The sequence below is a fragment of the Perognathus longimembris genome, chromosome 21 (genome assembly GCF_023159225.1).
Source record: "Perognathus longimembris pacificus isolate PPM17 chromosome 21, ASM2315922v1, whole genome shotgun sequence".
NCBI lineage: Eukaryota > Metazoa > Chordata > Mammalia > Rodentia > Heteromyidae > Perognathus > Perognathus longimembris.
The window spans coordinates 24,586,806-24,606,269 of NC_063181.1; the positions used below are offsets into that span (position 1 = coordinate 24,586,806).

Below are 19,464 nucleotides of genomic sequence, written 5' to 3' on the forward strand. Positions count from 1 at the left end.
TCATGTTAGCCAGGATGGGAAGTGGTGGCTGGCTATTTTCTGTGGTTTGGAAAATGTTCTGTTTTGTCTGTGTTCAGACATGATCACAGAGAGGTCTTGTTTGTTTTTATCTTGACTCCTCAAGACTAATAGTGACCTGATCTGTTGTTGATGTTCTGGGAAGGCAATTTATTTTCAACGAGAGAATCCCAAGGCTGAGGTTGAAAGCCAGAGCAGCTTGAGACAAGAGCCAGGCTTCAGATAGAACCAGCTGTTGTCTCTGACAGGGTGAAGAAGAGTTGCTCAAAGGCTTTTCATCTGATTTTTAAACATCTGATTGAGGACTGAATTTTACCTGCTTGCTTGTAAGGTATCAATAACTTAACTGATGGAAAGACAAGTTGCAAGAAAAAAAAAAAGAAATTGAAAAGCTGAATGGATTAAAAAACTCCCAACTGTACAAAATAACAATTTAATAAAAACTTAACCTTTTAGCTTTTACATGTTTTCATTTATAAACAATTCTCTGTGTTGCAGTGGAAACACTTGAAGGCTTTCAGTGTTCACCTTACCCTGAAGTTGATCGGTTTGTTCTCTCTTTGGTGAATAGAAGTGATGTTAAAGGAGGTAAAGCTAATCTATTCTTTATTCACTGGTACCAGTAGAGTAATAGTCCCTTTAGAAACATTCTTTGCGTTTTAGGAATTCGGTGTTGGAACTACTTTTTCCCTGAAGAATTACTGGTTTATGATATTTGCAAGTATCGCTGGTGTGAAAACATTGGGAGAGCCCACAGGAGTAATAATATCATGTAGGTACAATGGAGTACTATCATGTTTATTGATGAGTTGTATGTATTTAGCTAATACTATATTTTAAATGTTTGTAACTTTGTGTGTGTTAGTACTGGGGCTTGAACTCAGGGCCTGGGTGCTGTCTTTGAAATTCTTTTGCTCAAGGCTAGCACTCTACCACTTTTACCACAACTTCATTTCTGGATTTTTGCTTGTTAATTGGAGATAAAGAGTCTCACTGACTTTCCTGCCTGGACTGGCTTTGAACTATGATCCTCAGATCTCAGCCTCCTAAGTAGCTAGGATTACGGGTTAGAAACTGATGTAGTATTTATAACTTTTAAATAAAGTTGAGAATATTAAATTTCCTTCGTTTTCTAATAAGTTGAATGGAATTTATGTGTATTTTCCTTGGCTGTTTTATAATATGTGATTTGATATTGTTCTTACATTGCTCCTAGCACATTTGTGCTGTTTGTCTTTCATAAAGGCAGCAGTAGGCAGGAAAGGACTGCCCCTCCTTTTCTCTGCAGAGAATTAAAATTGAGCAGATTTGGGTAAGAAGGAAGCTCCTCAGTTAACATCATGTAGGAGGGCATGGTGATGCTTCTTGCATAGTGTTGATGTGAACCATTGTCTATTGGATGCTTGCTTTATATGCCAGGCCTTGTTTTAGAAATTCCCCTTAAAGTACAAATAAAAGCCAGAAAAAGAATTTTAAATAGTAGGAGGATATGGTAGAATAAGGATAAAATAGAAATCTGAGCTTCTGGAGTACTTAGGATTACAGGCATGAACCACTGTAGCAGGCTTGCAATATTAGCTTTTAAAACTACAAACTTCCACCTCAAGAACTCATTTAAGGGTTTAGCATGGTGGCTGACACCCGTAATAGCAAGTACTTGGTTGATAGAGACAGGAAGAATGAGGTTCCAGGCCAGTCTCACAAAGCTCCTCACACCTGTACTCAATGCCAGCATCTCGGAAGACCCAATAAAGAGGATTGTCACTATAAGCCTGGGCCAGGGAAATACAAGATCCTATCAGAAAAACAAAATGAAAGGGCTGGAGGGATGTCTGAAGTGGTAGAGGGTTTACCTAGCTAGCCCAAAGCCCTAAATTCAAAATCCCAGTACTGTCAAAACCAAACAAAACCTAAAAGGTCACTTTGGCTGTATTTCACAGAACTTAGTATGTAGTTATTTTCATTTTTATTCAGGTCCAAATATCCATTACTTTTAAATGAGGCATTGGTTATTTAGAAATGGTATTAATTTCTAAATGATAGGTTTCTTTCTAAATGATAGCCTTTATTTTCAAAACCTGTCCTGTGGTCAGAGAATGTGTTTGCCTAGATGCAGATACTTTTAAATTTGGTAAGATTCACGTAGCCTGCATAGAGTCAATTTCAGTGGCTTCTGATCACAGAACACTGCTTCATGTATGCAAGTCGATCCAATCTGCTAGTTGTTTTAGTATTAGTCCTGTTTTCTGCATCATTACTGAACTTTTCTGGTGGACCCTTCATCTATAAATTACCAAACATACATTTTAAAAGCCTTGATTCGGATGGAAGACTGTGTTTGTGGGTGAATTTGTTGTCCTTACAATGCTGCCAAGTTTTTCCTCCCCTCTTTTCAGGTAGGGGTTGGTGGATGTGGTGAGAACTGCTGTATCTCCTGTGGGGATCCTTGTCATTTTATCCATATTGTTTTATTATTTATTTATTTATTTATCTTGCCAGTCCTGGGGCGTGGACTCAGGGCCTGAGCACTGTCCCTAACTTCTTTTTGCTCAAGGCCAGCACTCTACCACTTGGCACAGCGCCACTTCCGGCTTTTTCTATATATGTGGTGCTGTGCAATTGAACCTAGGGCTTCACGTATATGAGGCGAGCACTAGGCCATATTCCCAGCCCTTTATCCACGTTGTGACATTTTTTAGCAACCACTTTATTTTGGTTGCTGTGTATCTACTGTGATCTTTTTACTCTTGGGTTTTCCTCCATCTTTAAGTCCTGGGCACATTCCTTATAGACAACAGAGAACTGGCTTTTGTTTCTATCAGGCATGGACATTACTAACACTTTTTTTTTTATACAAACAGGATTCTAGTTGATCTGAAAAATGAAGTTTGGTATCAAAAATGTCATGACCCTGTATGTAAAGCAGTAAACTTCAAATCTGACTGTGAGTTAATTTTTACATTTACCACAACGTAAAAAAAATGAGATAATTAGATGTCTACATAAAATAGTTTGTTTCTCTTTGATTTAGATTTTCCATTGCCTGCTGATGTCAGTCTCCGCTACCTTCTCAAAGAAGTAAGTGCCACTTTTTTTCTTTCTGTGTCAAAATTCATTTCTGGCAGAGTAGCATATATGAGCTATGAGCAAGATCCAGCTGTGTCTAGTTTAAATAACATCTGGCTATGAAGTTCAGGCTGGCATCTAATTAATGATGCACTTGCCTCAGCCTCCCCAATGCTGAGACTTCAGGCTTGCACTACCACACTTGACCAGGTAGCATCTAAAACAGAGCAGTGACTGTTTTTACTTACGGGAGTGATGCTCCTGTTCAGCTCATGTCTGACAATGTGCAGCTTGTTCTTTTTCACTGTGGCATGAGAAATTGCATCATCAATGGAACTGGTCCCAAAATTTAGGACGTTTCTCCCTTTTTGCTTTACAAAGTAAAGTAAAACACCCATCTTTATCTTTCTGAACAACTACTTCTGAAGGATGCATGTTTGAAAGTAGAACAGTGTCAAAGAGAACATGTAACTTAAGTTCTGGCAGGTATTACTCAACAGTTATCTCTTCAAGAGTTTAAGCATGTCATATTGGAAATATATATATTTGCCTGTCCTGGGGCTTGGACTCAGGGCCTAAGTACTGTCCCTAGCTTCACTTGAGCCACAGCACCACTTTCGGCTTTTTCTATATATTTGGTGCTGAGGAATGGAACCCAGGGCTTCATTTATATGAGGAGAATACTTTACCACTAGGGCATATTCTCAGCCCTTAAAGTGTTTTGTTTACTCAATTTATTAATATTCTTTGCAAGAAAAAGAAAAGCAACAGAAAATACATGAGAAAATTGAAAAAATCTTGCTCTCTCATAATTTGGCCAAAATATCAAATTTTTAGCATATATCATCCATAATTTATATGTATGTTTATGTACTGTTAAAGTCATAATGCATATGCTATTTGCTTGATATTTTCCCCTAAAGTATGACAAATACTTCAGTAGTACCTATTAACTGGATTGCTTTCTGTAGAAATGACAGGAAATGACCTTTTCATCTCTACTAAACAAAAAGTCAAGTGACACTTCACTTTTTTTGCTTTGCATTTCTTTATTTATGAACACTCTGTGGGTTTACCACCTATATTTCTATTATGACCTAGCTGTGTCTATTTTTGTATGATTTCACTAACATTTTGTAAGAGTTTATTAATGTTCTATGTTATCCTATTTTCAGACTTAATTTTATACCCTCCCATCAGTTTTTTGAGTTTTTTTTTAACATGTTATACTTAGAATAAGCTACCAGCTACAAGATGACCAAATTTAAGTTTATATTCTAGAAAACTCAATCTGGTATCTATGTAGTCTGATTTTTAAAATGTCTCCTGTAACTGGTAGCCAGATTCTTACTAAACTTCTAGGTTGAAAAATGCTTAGAAGTAACAGAACTGCTCAGCACTTGTCAATCATACCTGTAATCGTACCTACTTAGGAAGTCAAGATTGGGAAGATTGTGGCTTGAGGCCAGCCTGGGCAGAAAAGTTTGCGAGACTATCTCAGTGGAGAGCTGGATAGGGTGGAGCACCCGTTATTATAACTACTTTGTAAGTTAGAGAATTAAACCTATGGTCAAGCTAGCAAGTGTCTTAGCTGGACTGTCTCCTTTTCAAAACCTCAGTCTGTGTTTGCTGTAGCCCATGTAGTGATGCCTTCCTGGGACCACACCTCTTTGCCACCTTTCTGGGGCCTCTTCACTGTGTGATACCCGTACTGCACATCCTTAAGCGGGGTCTAGGTTGGAGAGAGATTACCCAGGGAAGTTCATGTACCTAGTAGCATCCACAGGCCTCTGGGGTTTCATTTCCAGCACTATAAAAGTGAATGAATGAGTGAAATGGAAAAGAGAGTTGATTTTACACTCCCCCCCCCCAAAAAAAGAATTATTTTCCTGCCAAATAACAGTTTCAAATGTGGAATTTCATGCTGCCTGCTTGGCAGACAGTATTCATCCAGAATATTCATTTCAGTGTAAACTGTTTTGGTGTGTATGGTAAACTCACTGACTACCCTTTATCTTCCTATCCTGCTGGCTCCCTCCCCCTTCCTCACTGAAATAAAGGAAGAAGAGGTGATAGCAGATGGCATGAGTCCTCATGAAGCGCCACCCTGCAAGCCATCACCAGGTGCATCTTTGGGTGCTGACTCGGGCAGTGGCAGCGATGATGTTTGCTTGTTACAAGCAGCTGAGGATGCTGAACTAGCTGACACTGCCGAGAACGGTCTTCTCAGTCACAACGGTATAGGGGACGAAATTCCTGATGAACTCATTATGGAAGTGTTACAAGACTAGCCCACTACACATACTACTCCCATAATCAGACTGCCATTTGTGTGAAATATGTGCTTTGATCAATTAGTGCTGGGGTTTGAGCTCAGTGGTACAGAACTTGCTGACCATTTACAAGGCCCTGGGTTCAATCCCTAGAACTGAAAAAAAAAATTACATTAGCTCATTAGTAAATCTGATGATATCAATAAAGCCTTATTACTTTGTTTTTCAGTGTTTCTTACGTAAACCAGTTTACGTTAAAATTAGCTTCAGTGTACTTAAATTCTGCAGAAATATCCTATTTAACTAACATTAGTCTACATTTACATAGTTTTACTTTACACGTTTGTGTTAAAACTCATGTGGGGATAGTTAAAATTAGGTGTCAGGTGGGCACCCATGTCACCTGTAATCCTAGCTACTTAGGAAGCACACACACACACACACACATTTTGGAAGTAGAGCTGTGGCTCAAGAGGTAGGGCATTAGCCTTGAGTGAAAGAAATTCAGGAACAGTACCCAAACCTTGAGTTCAAGCCCCACGAAGGTACCAATTAAGAACAAAAAATAAAGATTCGATATTAACAATATTAAAGTTTATTACTTAAGACACTAATCAGAAAAGATGACTACAGTTTCTACAATGTGTAGATATATGAACTGTTGCTACTTAGCTTGCATGAGAATAAAGCATGAAATCTAGTGATTAGACTATACATTATTTATAAAGCAGCTGAGTTTCAGAAGGTAGCAGGCAATACCATGAGCCCTTGCTCTATGGGCCTGTAATTTTATAACGCAAATCTTTTTTTTTTTTTTTTTTTTTTGGCCAGTCCTGGGCCTTGGACTCAGGGCCTGAGCACTGTCCCTGGCTTCTTCCCGCTCAAGGCTAGCACTCTGCCACTTGAGCCACAGCGCCGCTTCTGGCCGTTTTCTGTATATGTGGTGCTGGGGAATCGAACCTAGGGCCTCGTGTATCCGAGGCAGGCACTCTTGCCACTAGGCTATATCCCCAGCCCCTATAACGCAAATCTTTGACTAGTGTAAATTTGACAGAGCTTTCCATTAAGCACGTCATTCATTTTTAATAGGCGATCATTATGAAAATTGGTTTTAACTCATTTTCTTGGGTGATAATTGACAATATAAAGTTACAAAGTTCCTAATGCTCTCTTTACTCCCAAAGAACAGTTGTTTACAAAATTGTGGCATATGAATTATTTAAAACAGAAAACCATGTGTGTGACAGGTCGGGGCCTGCTTGATCTCACATCTATTTTAGCATGCAGAAACGCTAAGGAAGGTGACTTAACTGCAAGAAGTGATGAAATGCGCAATAAATGCCAGGTCTATAAAGGTTCTTAACAAGAAAACCCATCAACTAGAAAAGTTGCTAGATCAACGAAATGTCCCAAGGTTGCCAAATCCCCAATTATTTTATTCTTTTATTTTTGCCAGTCCTGGGATTTGAACTCTTGTCCTAGGCACTGTCCCTGAGCTTTTGTGCTCAAAGCTAGCACTGTACCCTTCGAGCCACAGCTTCACGTCTGGTATTTTATCCCCCTGTAATTCAGTGGAAATCAAGGCTCCCAGAATTTCCTGCCAGGCTGGCTTCAAACTGCTCAGTCTGTTGAGTACTTAGGATTACAGGCCTGAGCCACCAGCACCTGGCTCATCATGTTCTTAACCATTAAAGATAAAATTAGAACAGAAACCCAACAGACAAAACAATTCATTTTTTTAAAATAATGAACAAAAAGAAAATCTCTTGTTGCAGACTATCTGAGGGAGATATAGTTTAAATTTTCCTTGCAGAGCATTTTTTGCTATTTTTAAAAACAATTTTTGTTCCAGTTCCAGGGCTTACACTCAGGGCCTCAAGCTCTCACTTGGCTTTTTTTGTGCATGGCTGGCATTCTATTACTTGAACTATACATTCAGTGTATCATTTTGCTGCTGGTTAATTAGAAAGTCTCATGGAATTATCTATATAAGGCAGCTTTGAACTGTGATTCTCAGATCTTAGTTTTCTGAGTAACTAGGTTTAAAGGTGTGAACCACCAACACCCAGCTGTTTTTGTTTCTTTGGCAATTCTAGGATTTGAACTAGGCTTTTCTTCTTACTAGGTAGCCACTCCACTTCAAACTATGACCACAGACCTTCCTTACAGAATTGTACTATGCTTTTCATAGTTTGCTGTTTAATGTTTTTAATGCAGTTTCTTAAGTAATGAAAGTAGAGCAAAATGGTTATTGAAGTATAGCTACCATCCACATACTAAGGGGATTTTTCTGACATATACCTAACCATGTTACTAGAAAAGTTCAGTTTAAGTGTTTTAAGATGCTATGGTCCTCAAGGCAGAGTAGATGGGAAAAATTCCTATTTGGTGCTGTATGTTTCATTCAGGAAAAGGAATAGACATATACACAAATACCTACATCCTAAAGCAAATAGGGTAATACTACAATAGAAGTACAAAAGGCACTGAAGGTATGAAAACAACTACATTTGGGAAAGTAGCCACTAAATTTAGATTTTATTGCTGAGGATTCAGCTCAGTGATAGAGCGCTTTCCTAGCTTGTACTAGTCACAGCAAACACGCACATGCACACAACATCTTGGCTTTTAACTGAAGTGATTTTTGTTCAAATTGAATCTATGCTACTATTAATTTCACCAAATTTAGTATCCAAGTCCCAACTCCAAATATACTTTTAACTAGTTAGATACATAATTACCTTAAAAATATTCTGTCTGGAGGGCACCAGCTAAGCATAAACTGGAGAATATCCCTGTCAGATCAGAAGAGAGGACCGCTTTATCACAATGGCAGCTTCCTTTCTTTCTTCCTATCAACTTTGAGTCATAACAGACAAGCAAATTGCCTAAATATACAGTGCCTAAATATACATACAGTGACATGATTGATTTGAAGTGACTTTTATGTTGTGTAAATGGAAAAAAAAATTGGTAGAATGTAGGCAATGGAGAACATCTGCCCAGAGGACCCCTCAATGTCTCTGCAGGGCCCAGATGTCAGGTGTCCCTGCGTCCTCAAGAAAGTAGGATTTAGTTGAGGGACTGTGCTAATGTTTTCTACTCCATTATAAAGGGTAGCTTTTAGTAAAAGAAAACAACCATGATTTTTCATACAGATACGCATTGAATCTGTTGTAAAGTGTTTTTAAAACTACATGTAATTAGATAAGGAGATGACCAGTTATCAAACTAGTTCAGGGGTTAGTCTCAAGAAGAGGCAGATGCTTAAATCAAGACTAGTGAAATGAATGTGACAAATTGAGACACTGACTTCTTTCGCAGTAGGAAAGAAATTCAAATGCACTTCTTAGGAAGCATTTTTATAGTGTCCCTTGTAATAGTTCCCACTGAATCAGAATCAAATGACTTGAGTCAGTTCTATGGATTGGAAAACTATCACTATGAAGAAGTTATTGAATTTCATGAACAAAATTTAATCAATTTGTACTGATTTATATCATTTTGATTACATATTTCTTCTCTCTTTTTTTTGTGCCACTCTGCGGCTTGAATTCAGGGCCTTGGAATTGTTCCTGAGCTTTGCTGCTAAAGCTCGGCTACTTGAACCACAACTCCCCACTTCCAGCCTTTTGTTGGTTAACTGATGATAAGTGTTTCTCAGACTTTTTTTGCCTGGGCTGGTTTTGACCCTCAGTCCTCAAATTTCACCCTCCTGAGAAGCTAGGATTACAGGGTCAATAGAGTCTGGTTTGTTTATGTATTTCTTATACTAAATAGCAGAATTTTACTAGAGAACTTAATCATTTGAAAGGTTTAAATGTTTACTACTGAGCCCTGCAAGGGAGTTTGTTGGCTCCTACATAATGGAGGTAAGTTTTCATTAAAGCACAGTTTATGTTTCTCTAATGGTAATGATAAGAAAACAATCTGGAAAATAATCTAGATCCAAATTTTTTTTTTGTATCTTTTTTTTTTTTTTTTTTGGCCAGTCCTGGGCCTTGGACTCAGGGCCTGAGCACTGTCCCTGGCTTCTTCCCGCTCAAGGCTAGCACTCTGCCACTTGAGCCACAGTGCCCCTTCTGGCCGTTTTCCATATATGTGGTGCTGGGGAATTGAACCGAGAGCTTCATATGTAGGAGGCAAGCGCTCTTGCCTCTAGGCCATATTCCCAGCCCCTAGATCCAAATTTTAACTCCATTACCTAGTAAATTTGTCATTTGGATAAAAAATATTTGTTCTGAATTTCTAATATACAAATAGATATTTGAGTCACAGAATTACTACGATCAGTGTCAAAACTAAAACAACTTATTAGTGAAGAACACAAATTTGACCATGATATTTGTAAACTAACATTTTTTCTTTTGTGTTATGTTTTGTTCTCAATCTCTAAAAAAAACTTATGCATATGGGATAAGATTTTGTTTTTCAAATATAAAATATACTATGAACAAAAAGGTTGGTCTTTAGAACATATGTAAGTGTCTGTTGGTGTGGATGCAAAGTTCAAGACAGAAGAGCGTGGTGGGTCAGTGACTTGCACACAAAGCACACACTTGTGAGGAACTTCCCTTCCCTTCCATAACTCCATGATTTTGTATTTTTAGCTCCTTACACTTTCACTAAGTAGATAAAAATGTGATAATTCATATCAATGATTTATAGTGACACTGTTCCTCTTTCAAAGCTACTGTCCTTTTAGCACACAAACTCCCTCTCACCTTCTGAAGCTCATTAAGAAGAGCAAACCAGACTTACTGTTTCTTGTACGTTTGGTTCTTTCTCCTGGACATCTGAATAGTCTTGATAAAGCTGTTTTAAATTAGGTATGAAGCACATCACTTTGCCAAGGGATGACTTTCTCTCCTTAAGTTCATCATGTTTTGTTTGTAGTGCACAGCTGTGTCTGTAACCTAGAATGAAATCATTTTCCCTTAAAACAAATGGCATGTAACAGCCTGTGAAGATGCGTGTGAAAGCACAGAGGACCAACTAGAGGATCTCTTTGGCTATGACCTGAGGACTGTGGAAGTGTTGTAGGTTGAGCTCTGATGCGCAGTGAGCGATCACTTGGAACACTCCCTAAAGGACATACTTTCCAACTGCCAACCTTCGTCATCAGTCAAGCTTTGGGAATTACTGAATGTGAGGCTGGTTAAAATTTTTCATCTCAGCTAGGCACTGCAATTTAAACACAGGCAAAAAAATCTACCCCTTCTTATCAAAATCTTACCTAGTCCTGAGGTCTAACAAACCTGGTGGAAAAAAATACTACAGTCTTGGGCTTAACTGCTTCATCTCTTGGTATCTTAACTCACTCAGCTATCAAATGAAAAAAGACAACCTGTATTTTATGGCCAATAAAAAAATAAGAAAGGTTGTCAATTTTTATTTTTCCAAGTAAAGATATAAGAAACAACTATCTCTGGAAAGAATGCCTTTGAACAACAGTTCTTCACATTGAACGCCTGTAGCGTGAGTTCAGAGGACTCACTAGGGAGCTGGCCGGGCAGCAGGGTCGGGGTCAGTTGGCAGAGGGCTGAGCCCCTCCTACTCCTCTCCTGGGGGAGGGCACCTAGGGGTGAATGAGCTATTCCCTGTACTTTACGATCTTTCCATGCCAAGTTGAAGTCACCATACAGTACATTTTTTCTTCTTATATCCATTCAAAACACACTTCTCCAACTTCTAAAAATATATTTAGGAAAGAAATAAGCGTTTAGGCTTGTCTGCTGGCTTCACGCTAATGACAAGTCTAACAAAGCTGTAACAACCCATCCCACAGGACGATTATGATGACTGGTGTGCTCATGGATGGAGTACTGAGGGAAGTGGTCTGCATCAAAAGAAGCTCGTCCATGTAACAGCCATAATTTAGATACCTTTAATATTCTCATACTGACTTGGACCAAAGAAGCACTGGAAGAAGTAACTTGTCAAAGCCTTTCCAGCATAATTATTTTGTTGTTATTATTTATTATTATTTATCATTATTTATTTGACAATTATTTATTTTATTCTCATTATTCTCATTGTGACTATATAATTATTTATTATTTTATTATGACCATCATTATTTTATTATCATTTAATTATTATCATCTTTTTACTATTATTTTATTATTATCATTATTATTTATTATCAGTGTTATTGTTTTACTAGTATTAATTATTACTTTATTTTCATAATTGTTACTGTATTTTTATTTTATTATTATTTAGTATTTCATTATCATTATCATTTTTATTTATTATTTTATTAGTATTTATTACTTTATTATTATCATTATTATTTTATTATTGTCGTTATTGTATTATATATTTTATTATCATTTTTATTATTTTATTATTATTTATTTTATTATTTATTTTATTATCATCATCATTATTTTTATTATTTTATTATCATCATTTTATTAATATCATCATCATTATTTTAATATTATTATCTTATTTGTTATTATTTTTATTGTTAATTTTACTATTATTTTATTATATTTATTTTGTAATCATTTTATAATTATCATTATTTCATTATTATTTTTCATTATTTTATTATTATCTTTATTTCATTATCATGACTAATATATTATTACAATATTTCTATTATTACCTTATTATTGTTTATCATTAACATCATTATCTTATTAAATTATTTTCATTTTTATTTCATTATTATTGTCATATTATTTTATCATTATTATTTTATTATTTTACTCTTATAATAATTATTTATTATCATTTTGTTATTTGCTTCATTATTTTTAATTTCATATTATTTTATTTGTTCTATTATTATTATTCTATTATAATCATTATTTATTATTATATTATTATTTTCATTTTATTATTATGATTATTTTATTATTCACTTTATTATTATTTTATTTACTATTATTATTATTCTCTCCTTTCACTCCAGGATTCGCGTGATTTTTATTTTCTAATCATCATCATCATCTTTAATAATAATAATAAATATTAATAACATGAGCTACAACGATAATAATAATAAAACAATAATAATAATGTAATAATGTCATGGTGCCATTTCCATTGCATCATAACATAATAAAATAACAGCTAATAATAATAATAAAATAATGACAATAATATAATAAAATAATAGCTAATAATGATAATATAATAATTATAACTAATAATAAAATAATGATAGTAATATGATAACAAAATAATAGCTAATACTAGTAATAATTATAATACTGATAATAATCATGATGATGGCATCGCGCCCTCTGCTGGTCCGTGTCATAATAATAATAATAATAATATAATGATAATATAATAACAGTAATATAATGGCTCCAAAGCAATAATCATAATCATAAGATTAATGATGATAATAATATTAATAATAATCATAGAATAGCACCGTGTGCATCGCACGGTAACAGGATGATGATCATAATATTAATAAAATAATAATATATGAAATAGCTAATGATAATGAATAATCATGATGATGTCATCGCGCCCTCTGCTGGCCTGAGTAAGAATAATGATAATATAATAATATAAATAATATAATGTAATATAAATAAATAATAATAATAAATAACACATAATAAAATATAACATAATATAATATAAATAATATAGTACAATAATATAATATAAACAAATAATGAATGATTAATAAATAATAAAATAAATGATATAATATAAATAATATTATATAATAATATAATACAAATAAATAATAAATAATAAAATTAATAATATAATATAAGTATGTAATAAGTAATAAATAAATAATAATATAAATAATATACAAATATAAAATAATATACAAATATAAAATACAAATATAAAATAATATAAAACAAATGACATAATATAATATAAATAAGTAATAAGATAAATACTAAACAAATAATAAATAATATAATTATATAATAATATGATGATATATAATAATATAATATAAATAATGAAATAATAATAAACAATAAAATAAATAATATAATATATAAATAATAATATAAAATATAATAATATTGTCATGGCTCTGTTTGCACCGATGATAAAATGATGATGATCCTCCTAATGAAAGGATGATGATGATAATAATAATCATCATAAATGTGATAATAAAATAATGTGATAATACCATAAAGAAATGGTGACAATATTAATAAAATAATAACATAATAAAACCGTAGCTATCGGTAATAATAATTAAAATATAATGATGATGATGATGTCATAATAATGATGATGATGACGTTATGAGAATGGTGATGGTGATGATGTCATAACAATGATGATGTCTTAGCACCCTCTGCTAGCCGGAGTCATCATCATCACCAACATAATTAATAATATAATTAATAATGATAATAAAATAATATACTAATTTAAAAATAATGGCCCAATTTGCATGATAATAATCATAATAATAATATAATTAATAATGATAAAAATAATAACATAATGTAATGATAATAATATACTACTAATAAAACGATAAATAATAACAATGTAATAATAGTAATATACTAATAAAGTAATAATAATAATAATGGCTCCACCTGCATTGCCTGATGATAATAATAAAATAACCTTAGTAAGCTAATATCAATAAAAATAATAGAAATAATAGCTGCTAATAATGATAAAATTAATAATAATGATGATAACATAATATTAATAAAAATAATAAGATATCAGGTGCTAATAATTATGAAAAATTATGATGTAAATAATATTAATAAAATAATATTCACAAAACAATAGCTATTATTAATAATAAAATGATAATAATATTAATAAAATAGTAAAATAATACATATAAATAATAAAATGATAATATTAAATAATAGCAATAAAATAATAGCTATAAATAATGATAAAGTAATAATAAAATAATTGTTGTAAATAATAAATAATTTTTATAAAATAATACCTATAAATAACAAAATAATGTGTTTCCGCCATTTTTGAAAAAATTGGAAGGTCCTGGGTTTGACGGTAGTTGCCACGGTCCAGATGGCTTCGTTTGCCGTGGAGCCCCAGGCGCTTGCGCTAGGATCTGAACCAATGATGCTGGGTTCACCTACATCTCCAAAGCCAGGAGTTAATGCCCAGTTCTTACCTGGATTTTGAATGGGGGATTTGCCTGCTCCGGTGACTCCACAACCTCGAACAATTAGTGGCCCTTCAGTTGGAGTTATGGAAATGAGATCACCTTTACTTACAGGTGGATCACCACCACAACCCGTTGTACCAGCTCATACAGATAAAAGCGGAGCTCCACCTGTTAGAAGTATGTATGATGATATTTCCAGCCCCGGGCTTAGATCAACACCTTTAACTTCAAGAAGACAAACAAACATTTCAGTAATGCAAAGTCCTCTTGTTGGAGTTACAACTACTCTGGGAGCAGGGCAGTGTCTTTAGCCCAGCAAATATTGGTCAGCCACGAAAGACGACACTATCTCCTGCCCAGTTGGATCCTTTCTATACACAAGGAGATTCTCTGACTTCAGAAGATCACCTTGATGACACTTGGGTGACTGAGTTTGGGTTTCCACAAGCATCTGCATCTTATATATTGCTACAATTTGCACAATACGGAAATACCTTAAAACATGTGATGTCCAACAGAGGAAACTGGATGCATATTCGTTACCAAATCTAAATTGCAGGCCCGGAAAGCTTTAAGCAAAGATGGAAAGATATTTGGAGAATCCATCATGATTGGTGTAAAACCATGCATTGATAAAAGTGTCATGGAAAACAATGAAAGATGTTCTTTGTCATCACCTTCTCTGGCCTTTACACCACCAATCAAGACCTTAGGCGCACCAACACCACCCCGAAGTACTCCTAGGATTTCTACCATGAGACCTCTTGCTACAGCATACACAGCTTCTACTAGTGACTATCGGGTTATTTCTGACAGACAAACGCCAAAGAAAGATGAAAGTCTTGTATGGAAAGCAATGGGGTACATGTTTGGCTGGTAGATAACAAGAGCTAAGAGCTTCGCTATGAAGGAGGAGGTCCCTGCACTAAAACCACAGTTAGCGAAGTACTAACTACCAGTTTTCTTTGGTTAGTTGTATAACCATACTTGGCAATGGTGGGTAGCTATCTCATAGTCTTCTCTCTGAAGATTTTTTTTTCTTTAATAATATATCCTGTTTGTAGCTCGCACTTTAAAAGATGCTTGAGATAAATTTTAAGAAAACATGAAAATCACTTGAGATAGGGTTTTGTGCTTTATGTGATAGTGCATGCACAACATTTTAGCATTGATTATTGTAAACTAAGTAACTGAATTTGGAGAATTGTCTCCTAGTTTTCATGAGAAGGTAAATTTCATGAAAGCTGCTTGTATTTACCAAGACACAGGATTATAACTAACAATTTGAATTATGGTCTTTTAATTGAGATAGTATTTAATATTCTAATTACCTTTGTATATGTCCTGTTGTGGCTTATCATCTTTTAGTACTATAAAACCCAAACATTCTTTTTTAAAAACCTACTATTAAATTTTCTTGATAATAAACTTTGTCAATTATGTACTGAAAAAAACAACAAAATAATAATAAATAACATCAAAAAATAATAAAATCATAGCTATATATAATAATAAATTAATGACAGCAATAATAAATAATAAAATAATAGCTATAAATGAAAATAAAGTAATATATCATAAAATAATAAAATAATAGCTATAAATGAAAAGATGATATTAAATAATATTAACAAAATAATAAAATGATAGCTATAAATAACATAATGATAATAATATTAATAATAACAATAACCCCACTTCCTTTCGCCTCGCACTCCGGTCTCCCGCTCACCTGGGGAAACTGAGGCAGGGCCTGGGGTGGGGGGGAAAGTTCAGCACTCGAACCCAGGACCCTACACCCCCTGGGCCTCCATTCGCGGAGGTCACACAGGGGCCCCAGCTTCACTGCGGGGGTCACGGGGGTCATAGGTTTACAGGGTTCACAAAGGTCATGGGGGTCACAGGGGCTCATGGGGATATATGGGGTTATGGGGGGTTACGGGGTCACAGGGGGTCATGGGGGGGTCACAGGGATCATGAGATCACTCGGTCAAGGGGGTCATAAGGGTCATTGGGTCATGGGGTTATGGGGTCACGGGGTCACAGGGTTCCCTGGGGGTCACTGCGTCAAGGGGGCCATGGGGTGACGGGGTCATGGGGGATAATGTCACTGGGTCACAGAAATCACAGATTCAAGGGGGTTCACGGAGTCACGAGGTTATGAGGGTCACAGGGTTATGGGATCATGGGGGGTCACAGGGTCATGGGGTCACAGATCACGGGGGTTCACGGAGTCATGGGGTCACAGGGTCATGGGTGATGGGGATCATGGGAGTCAGATTCAAGGGTGTTCACAGGGTCATGGGTTTACGGGGGTCACAGGGTCAAGGGGTTCATGGGGTCACGGGGTCACGGGGGTTCATGGGGTCACACAGTCACCCCCCCCCCGCTGCTCATGGAAGTCGGCTCCTCGTTGATCCTGCGGGGGGGGGGTGTGGGGGAGAGAACAGGGGCACTGGGGACACCGGGCACAGCACCAGGGGAGTACTCAGCACAACACCCAGGGAATGCCCCGGGGAGTACTGTGCACAGCACCAGGGGAGTACCTGGCCCACAGCGCCTGGGGAGTACACGGCACACAGCACCTGGAGAATAGTCCGGGGAGCACTGTGCACAGCAACAGGGGAGTACCCAGCACACAGCGCCTGGGAGTACTTAGCACAGTACTGAGGGAGTACTTGGCACACAGCACCCGGGGAGCACCTGGCACACAGCACCCAGGAGTACTCAGCACAGTATGGAGGAAGGACTTGGCACACAGCACCAGGGAGTACTCGGCACAGCACCCTCGAGTACCCAGCATGTGTGGTGTCCTGGGGTCGGGGTCGTGGGCTCGAGCCCCCCCACCTGTAGTGGAGGCTCAGGTTGTCCCGGCCGCCGTCCCAGCTCAGCAGCACCTTGTGGAGGTTGAGGCAGACGATCTGCAGACCCAGGGCGGCTCTTGTGTGCGGGGCTGGGGGGGGGGTTGGCGCGAGTGTGCAAGGCGGGGGTCCCTGGGCCTCGAACCCGCGGCCCCTGCACACCTGGGGGTCCTGGAAACCGCCACCTCTGCACACCCTGGGGGTCCTGGAAACCGCCACCTCTGCACACCCTGGGGTGGGGCAGCCTGGAAACTGCCACCTCTGCACACTCGGGGAGAGCCTTGAAGCTGACACCCTCTCCACACCCGGGGGGGGGGGCCTGGAAACCGCGACCTCTGCACACCCTGGGGAGCCTCGAAACCACAATGTCTTCCCCCCACCCCCCCGGGAACTCGGGGTTCCTGGGGTTGGGGGGGGGGGAGGCCTGGCTGTGACCACAGCCCCGCGAGGGGGACAGGAAAGGGGAAGTTGAAGCCAGTGGGGGAGGGGCGGGAGGGGGCGGGAGGGGGGAAGGGGGGAGGAAGGTTCCAGAAAACGGGAGGGGAAGAGGCCGGGAGGGGGAGGGGCTGAGGTCTGAGGTGGGGGGATGGGGAGACACGTGGAGGACAGGGACCCTGGGAGGCAGAAGGGGGGGAGGGGGGGTCGGACAGATGGACAGACAGGGAGACAGACAGACAGATGGACGGCCAGACGGACAGACAGGGAGACAGATGGACAGACGGATGGACGGACGGGAGGCAGACAGACACCCAAGGAGAGACAGACAATCAGGGAGGGCGGACAGACAGGCAGACACCCAGGAGATGGACAGACAGAATCAGGGACACAGACGAACAGATGGACGAACAGATGGACAGACAGACAGGGAGGCAGACAGACATCCCCTGGAGACGAACACAGAGAGACGGACAGACAGGAACAGGCACTGACACAGACGGACAGACAGACAGACGGGGTGACACAGACTGAGACAGACAGACAGACGGACGGTTAGATCGGGAGACCGACAGTCAGGCAGCTAGAGAGACAGACGGATGGACAGGGAGACGGACAGACGGACAGACAGACAGGGAGACAGACGGATGGACGGACAGACAGGGAGACAGACGGATGGACGGACAGTTGGAGAGACGGAAAGACAGACAGGGAGACGGACAGATGGACAGACAGCCAAACAGACACAGATGGACGGATGGACAGGGAGACTGACAGATGGACAGATGGACAGACAAATGGACGGACGGAAAGACAGAGAGACACAGACGGACGAACAGGGAGGACAGATGGACAAATAGGTAGACAGGGAGACAGACAGATGGACAGACAGGGAGACAGACAGCCGAACAGATGGACGGAGGGACAGACAGGAAGACGGACAGATGGACAGGGAGACAGAGAGACAGTCGGATGGACTGACAGACGGAGACGGACGGACAGACAGACAGATGGACGGACAGGGAGACGGACAGACTGATGGACAGACAGACAGATGGACAGACAGACAAGGAGACGGACAGGGAGACAGACGGATGGACGGACAGACAAGGACCAATGAACGTAGACAGATGGACGGACGACAGAGCGACAGGTGCACAGGGTCCCAGGCCTGGGGACAGATGGACGGACGGGCAGGGAAACCGAGGCAGACAGACAGACGGGTGGACACAGGGACAACTGAGAGAGGGACGGGCAGACGGACGCACGGACAGGCAAGGGGCCTAGGGGAGGGCAGGGAGGAGGGGGACTGGGGCTCGAATCACGGCCCTGCACCCAGCCACCCGGCACCCAGCTACTCAGCACCCAGCACCCATTACCCAGCCACCCAGGTTCTCAGCCCTCAGCACCCAGGTACTCAGCACCCCAACCCCCAGTACCCAGCCAGCACCCACCTACTCAGCAACCAGTACTGAGCACCCAGGTGCTCAACCCTCAGTGCCCTCAGCGAACCAGTGCCCAGCACCCGGCCACCCAGCACCCAGCTACCCAGCACCCAGCCACCCACCCAGCTACCCAGCCACCCAGTACCCAGCCACCCAGCACCTAACCACCCAGCACCCAGTACCAACACCCAGCCAATCAGCATCCAGTACCCAGCTACTCAGCACCTAGCCACCCAGTACCCAGCATCCAAGCC

The 19,464-nt window shown here is 38.8% G+C and overlaps 1 protein-coding gene and 1 pseudogene across 2 annotated transcripts in view; both read left to right on the plus strand.

Annotated features, from left to right (window-relative positions):
• The window catches only part of Primpol (primase and DNA directed polymerase), a 42,545-nt gene extending 36,958 nt beyond the window's left edge, over positions 1-5,587 (plus strand). For both annotated transcript variants that reach the window (XM_048330498.1, XM_048330497.1), the window contains 5 exons: positions 517-606; positions 682-790; positions 2,880-2,962; positions 3,050-3,096; positions 5,145-5,587. In XM_048330498.1, coding sequence (XP_048186455.1) covers positions 517-606; positions 682-790; positions 2,880-2,962; positions 3,050-3,096; positions 5,145-5,375 — 560 coding nt within the window. In that variant the 3' untranslated portion in view covers positions 5,376-5,587. The remainder of the gene's footprint in view (positions 1-516; positions 607-681; positions 791-2,879; positions 2,963-3,049; positions 3,097-5,144) is intronic.
• An 8,755-nt stretch (positions 5,588-14,342) lies between these two features.
• LOC125339503 lies at positions 14,343-15,349 on the plus strand (annotated as a pseudogene).
• The last annotated feature ends 4,115 nt before the right edge of the window (positions 15,350-19,464 follow it).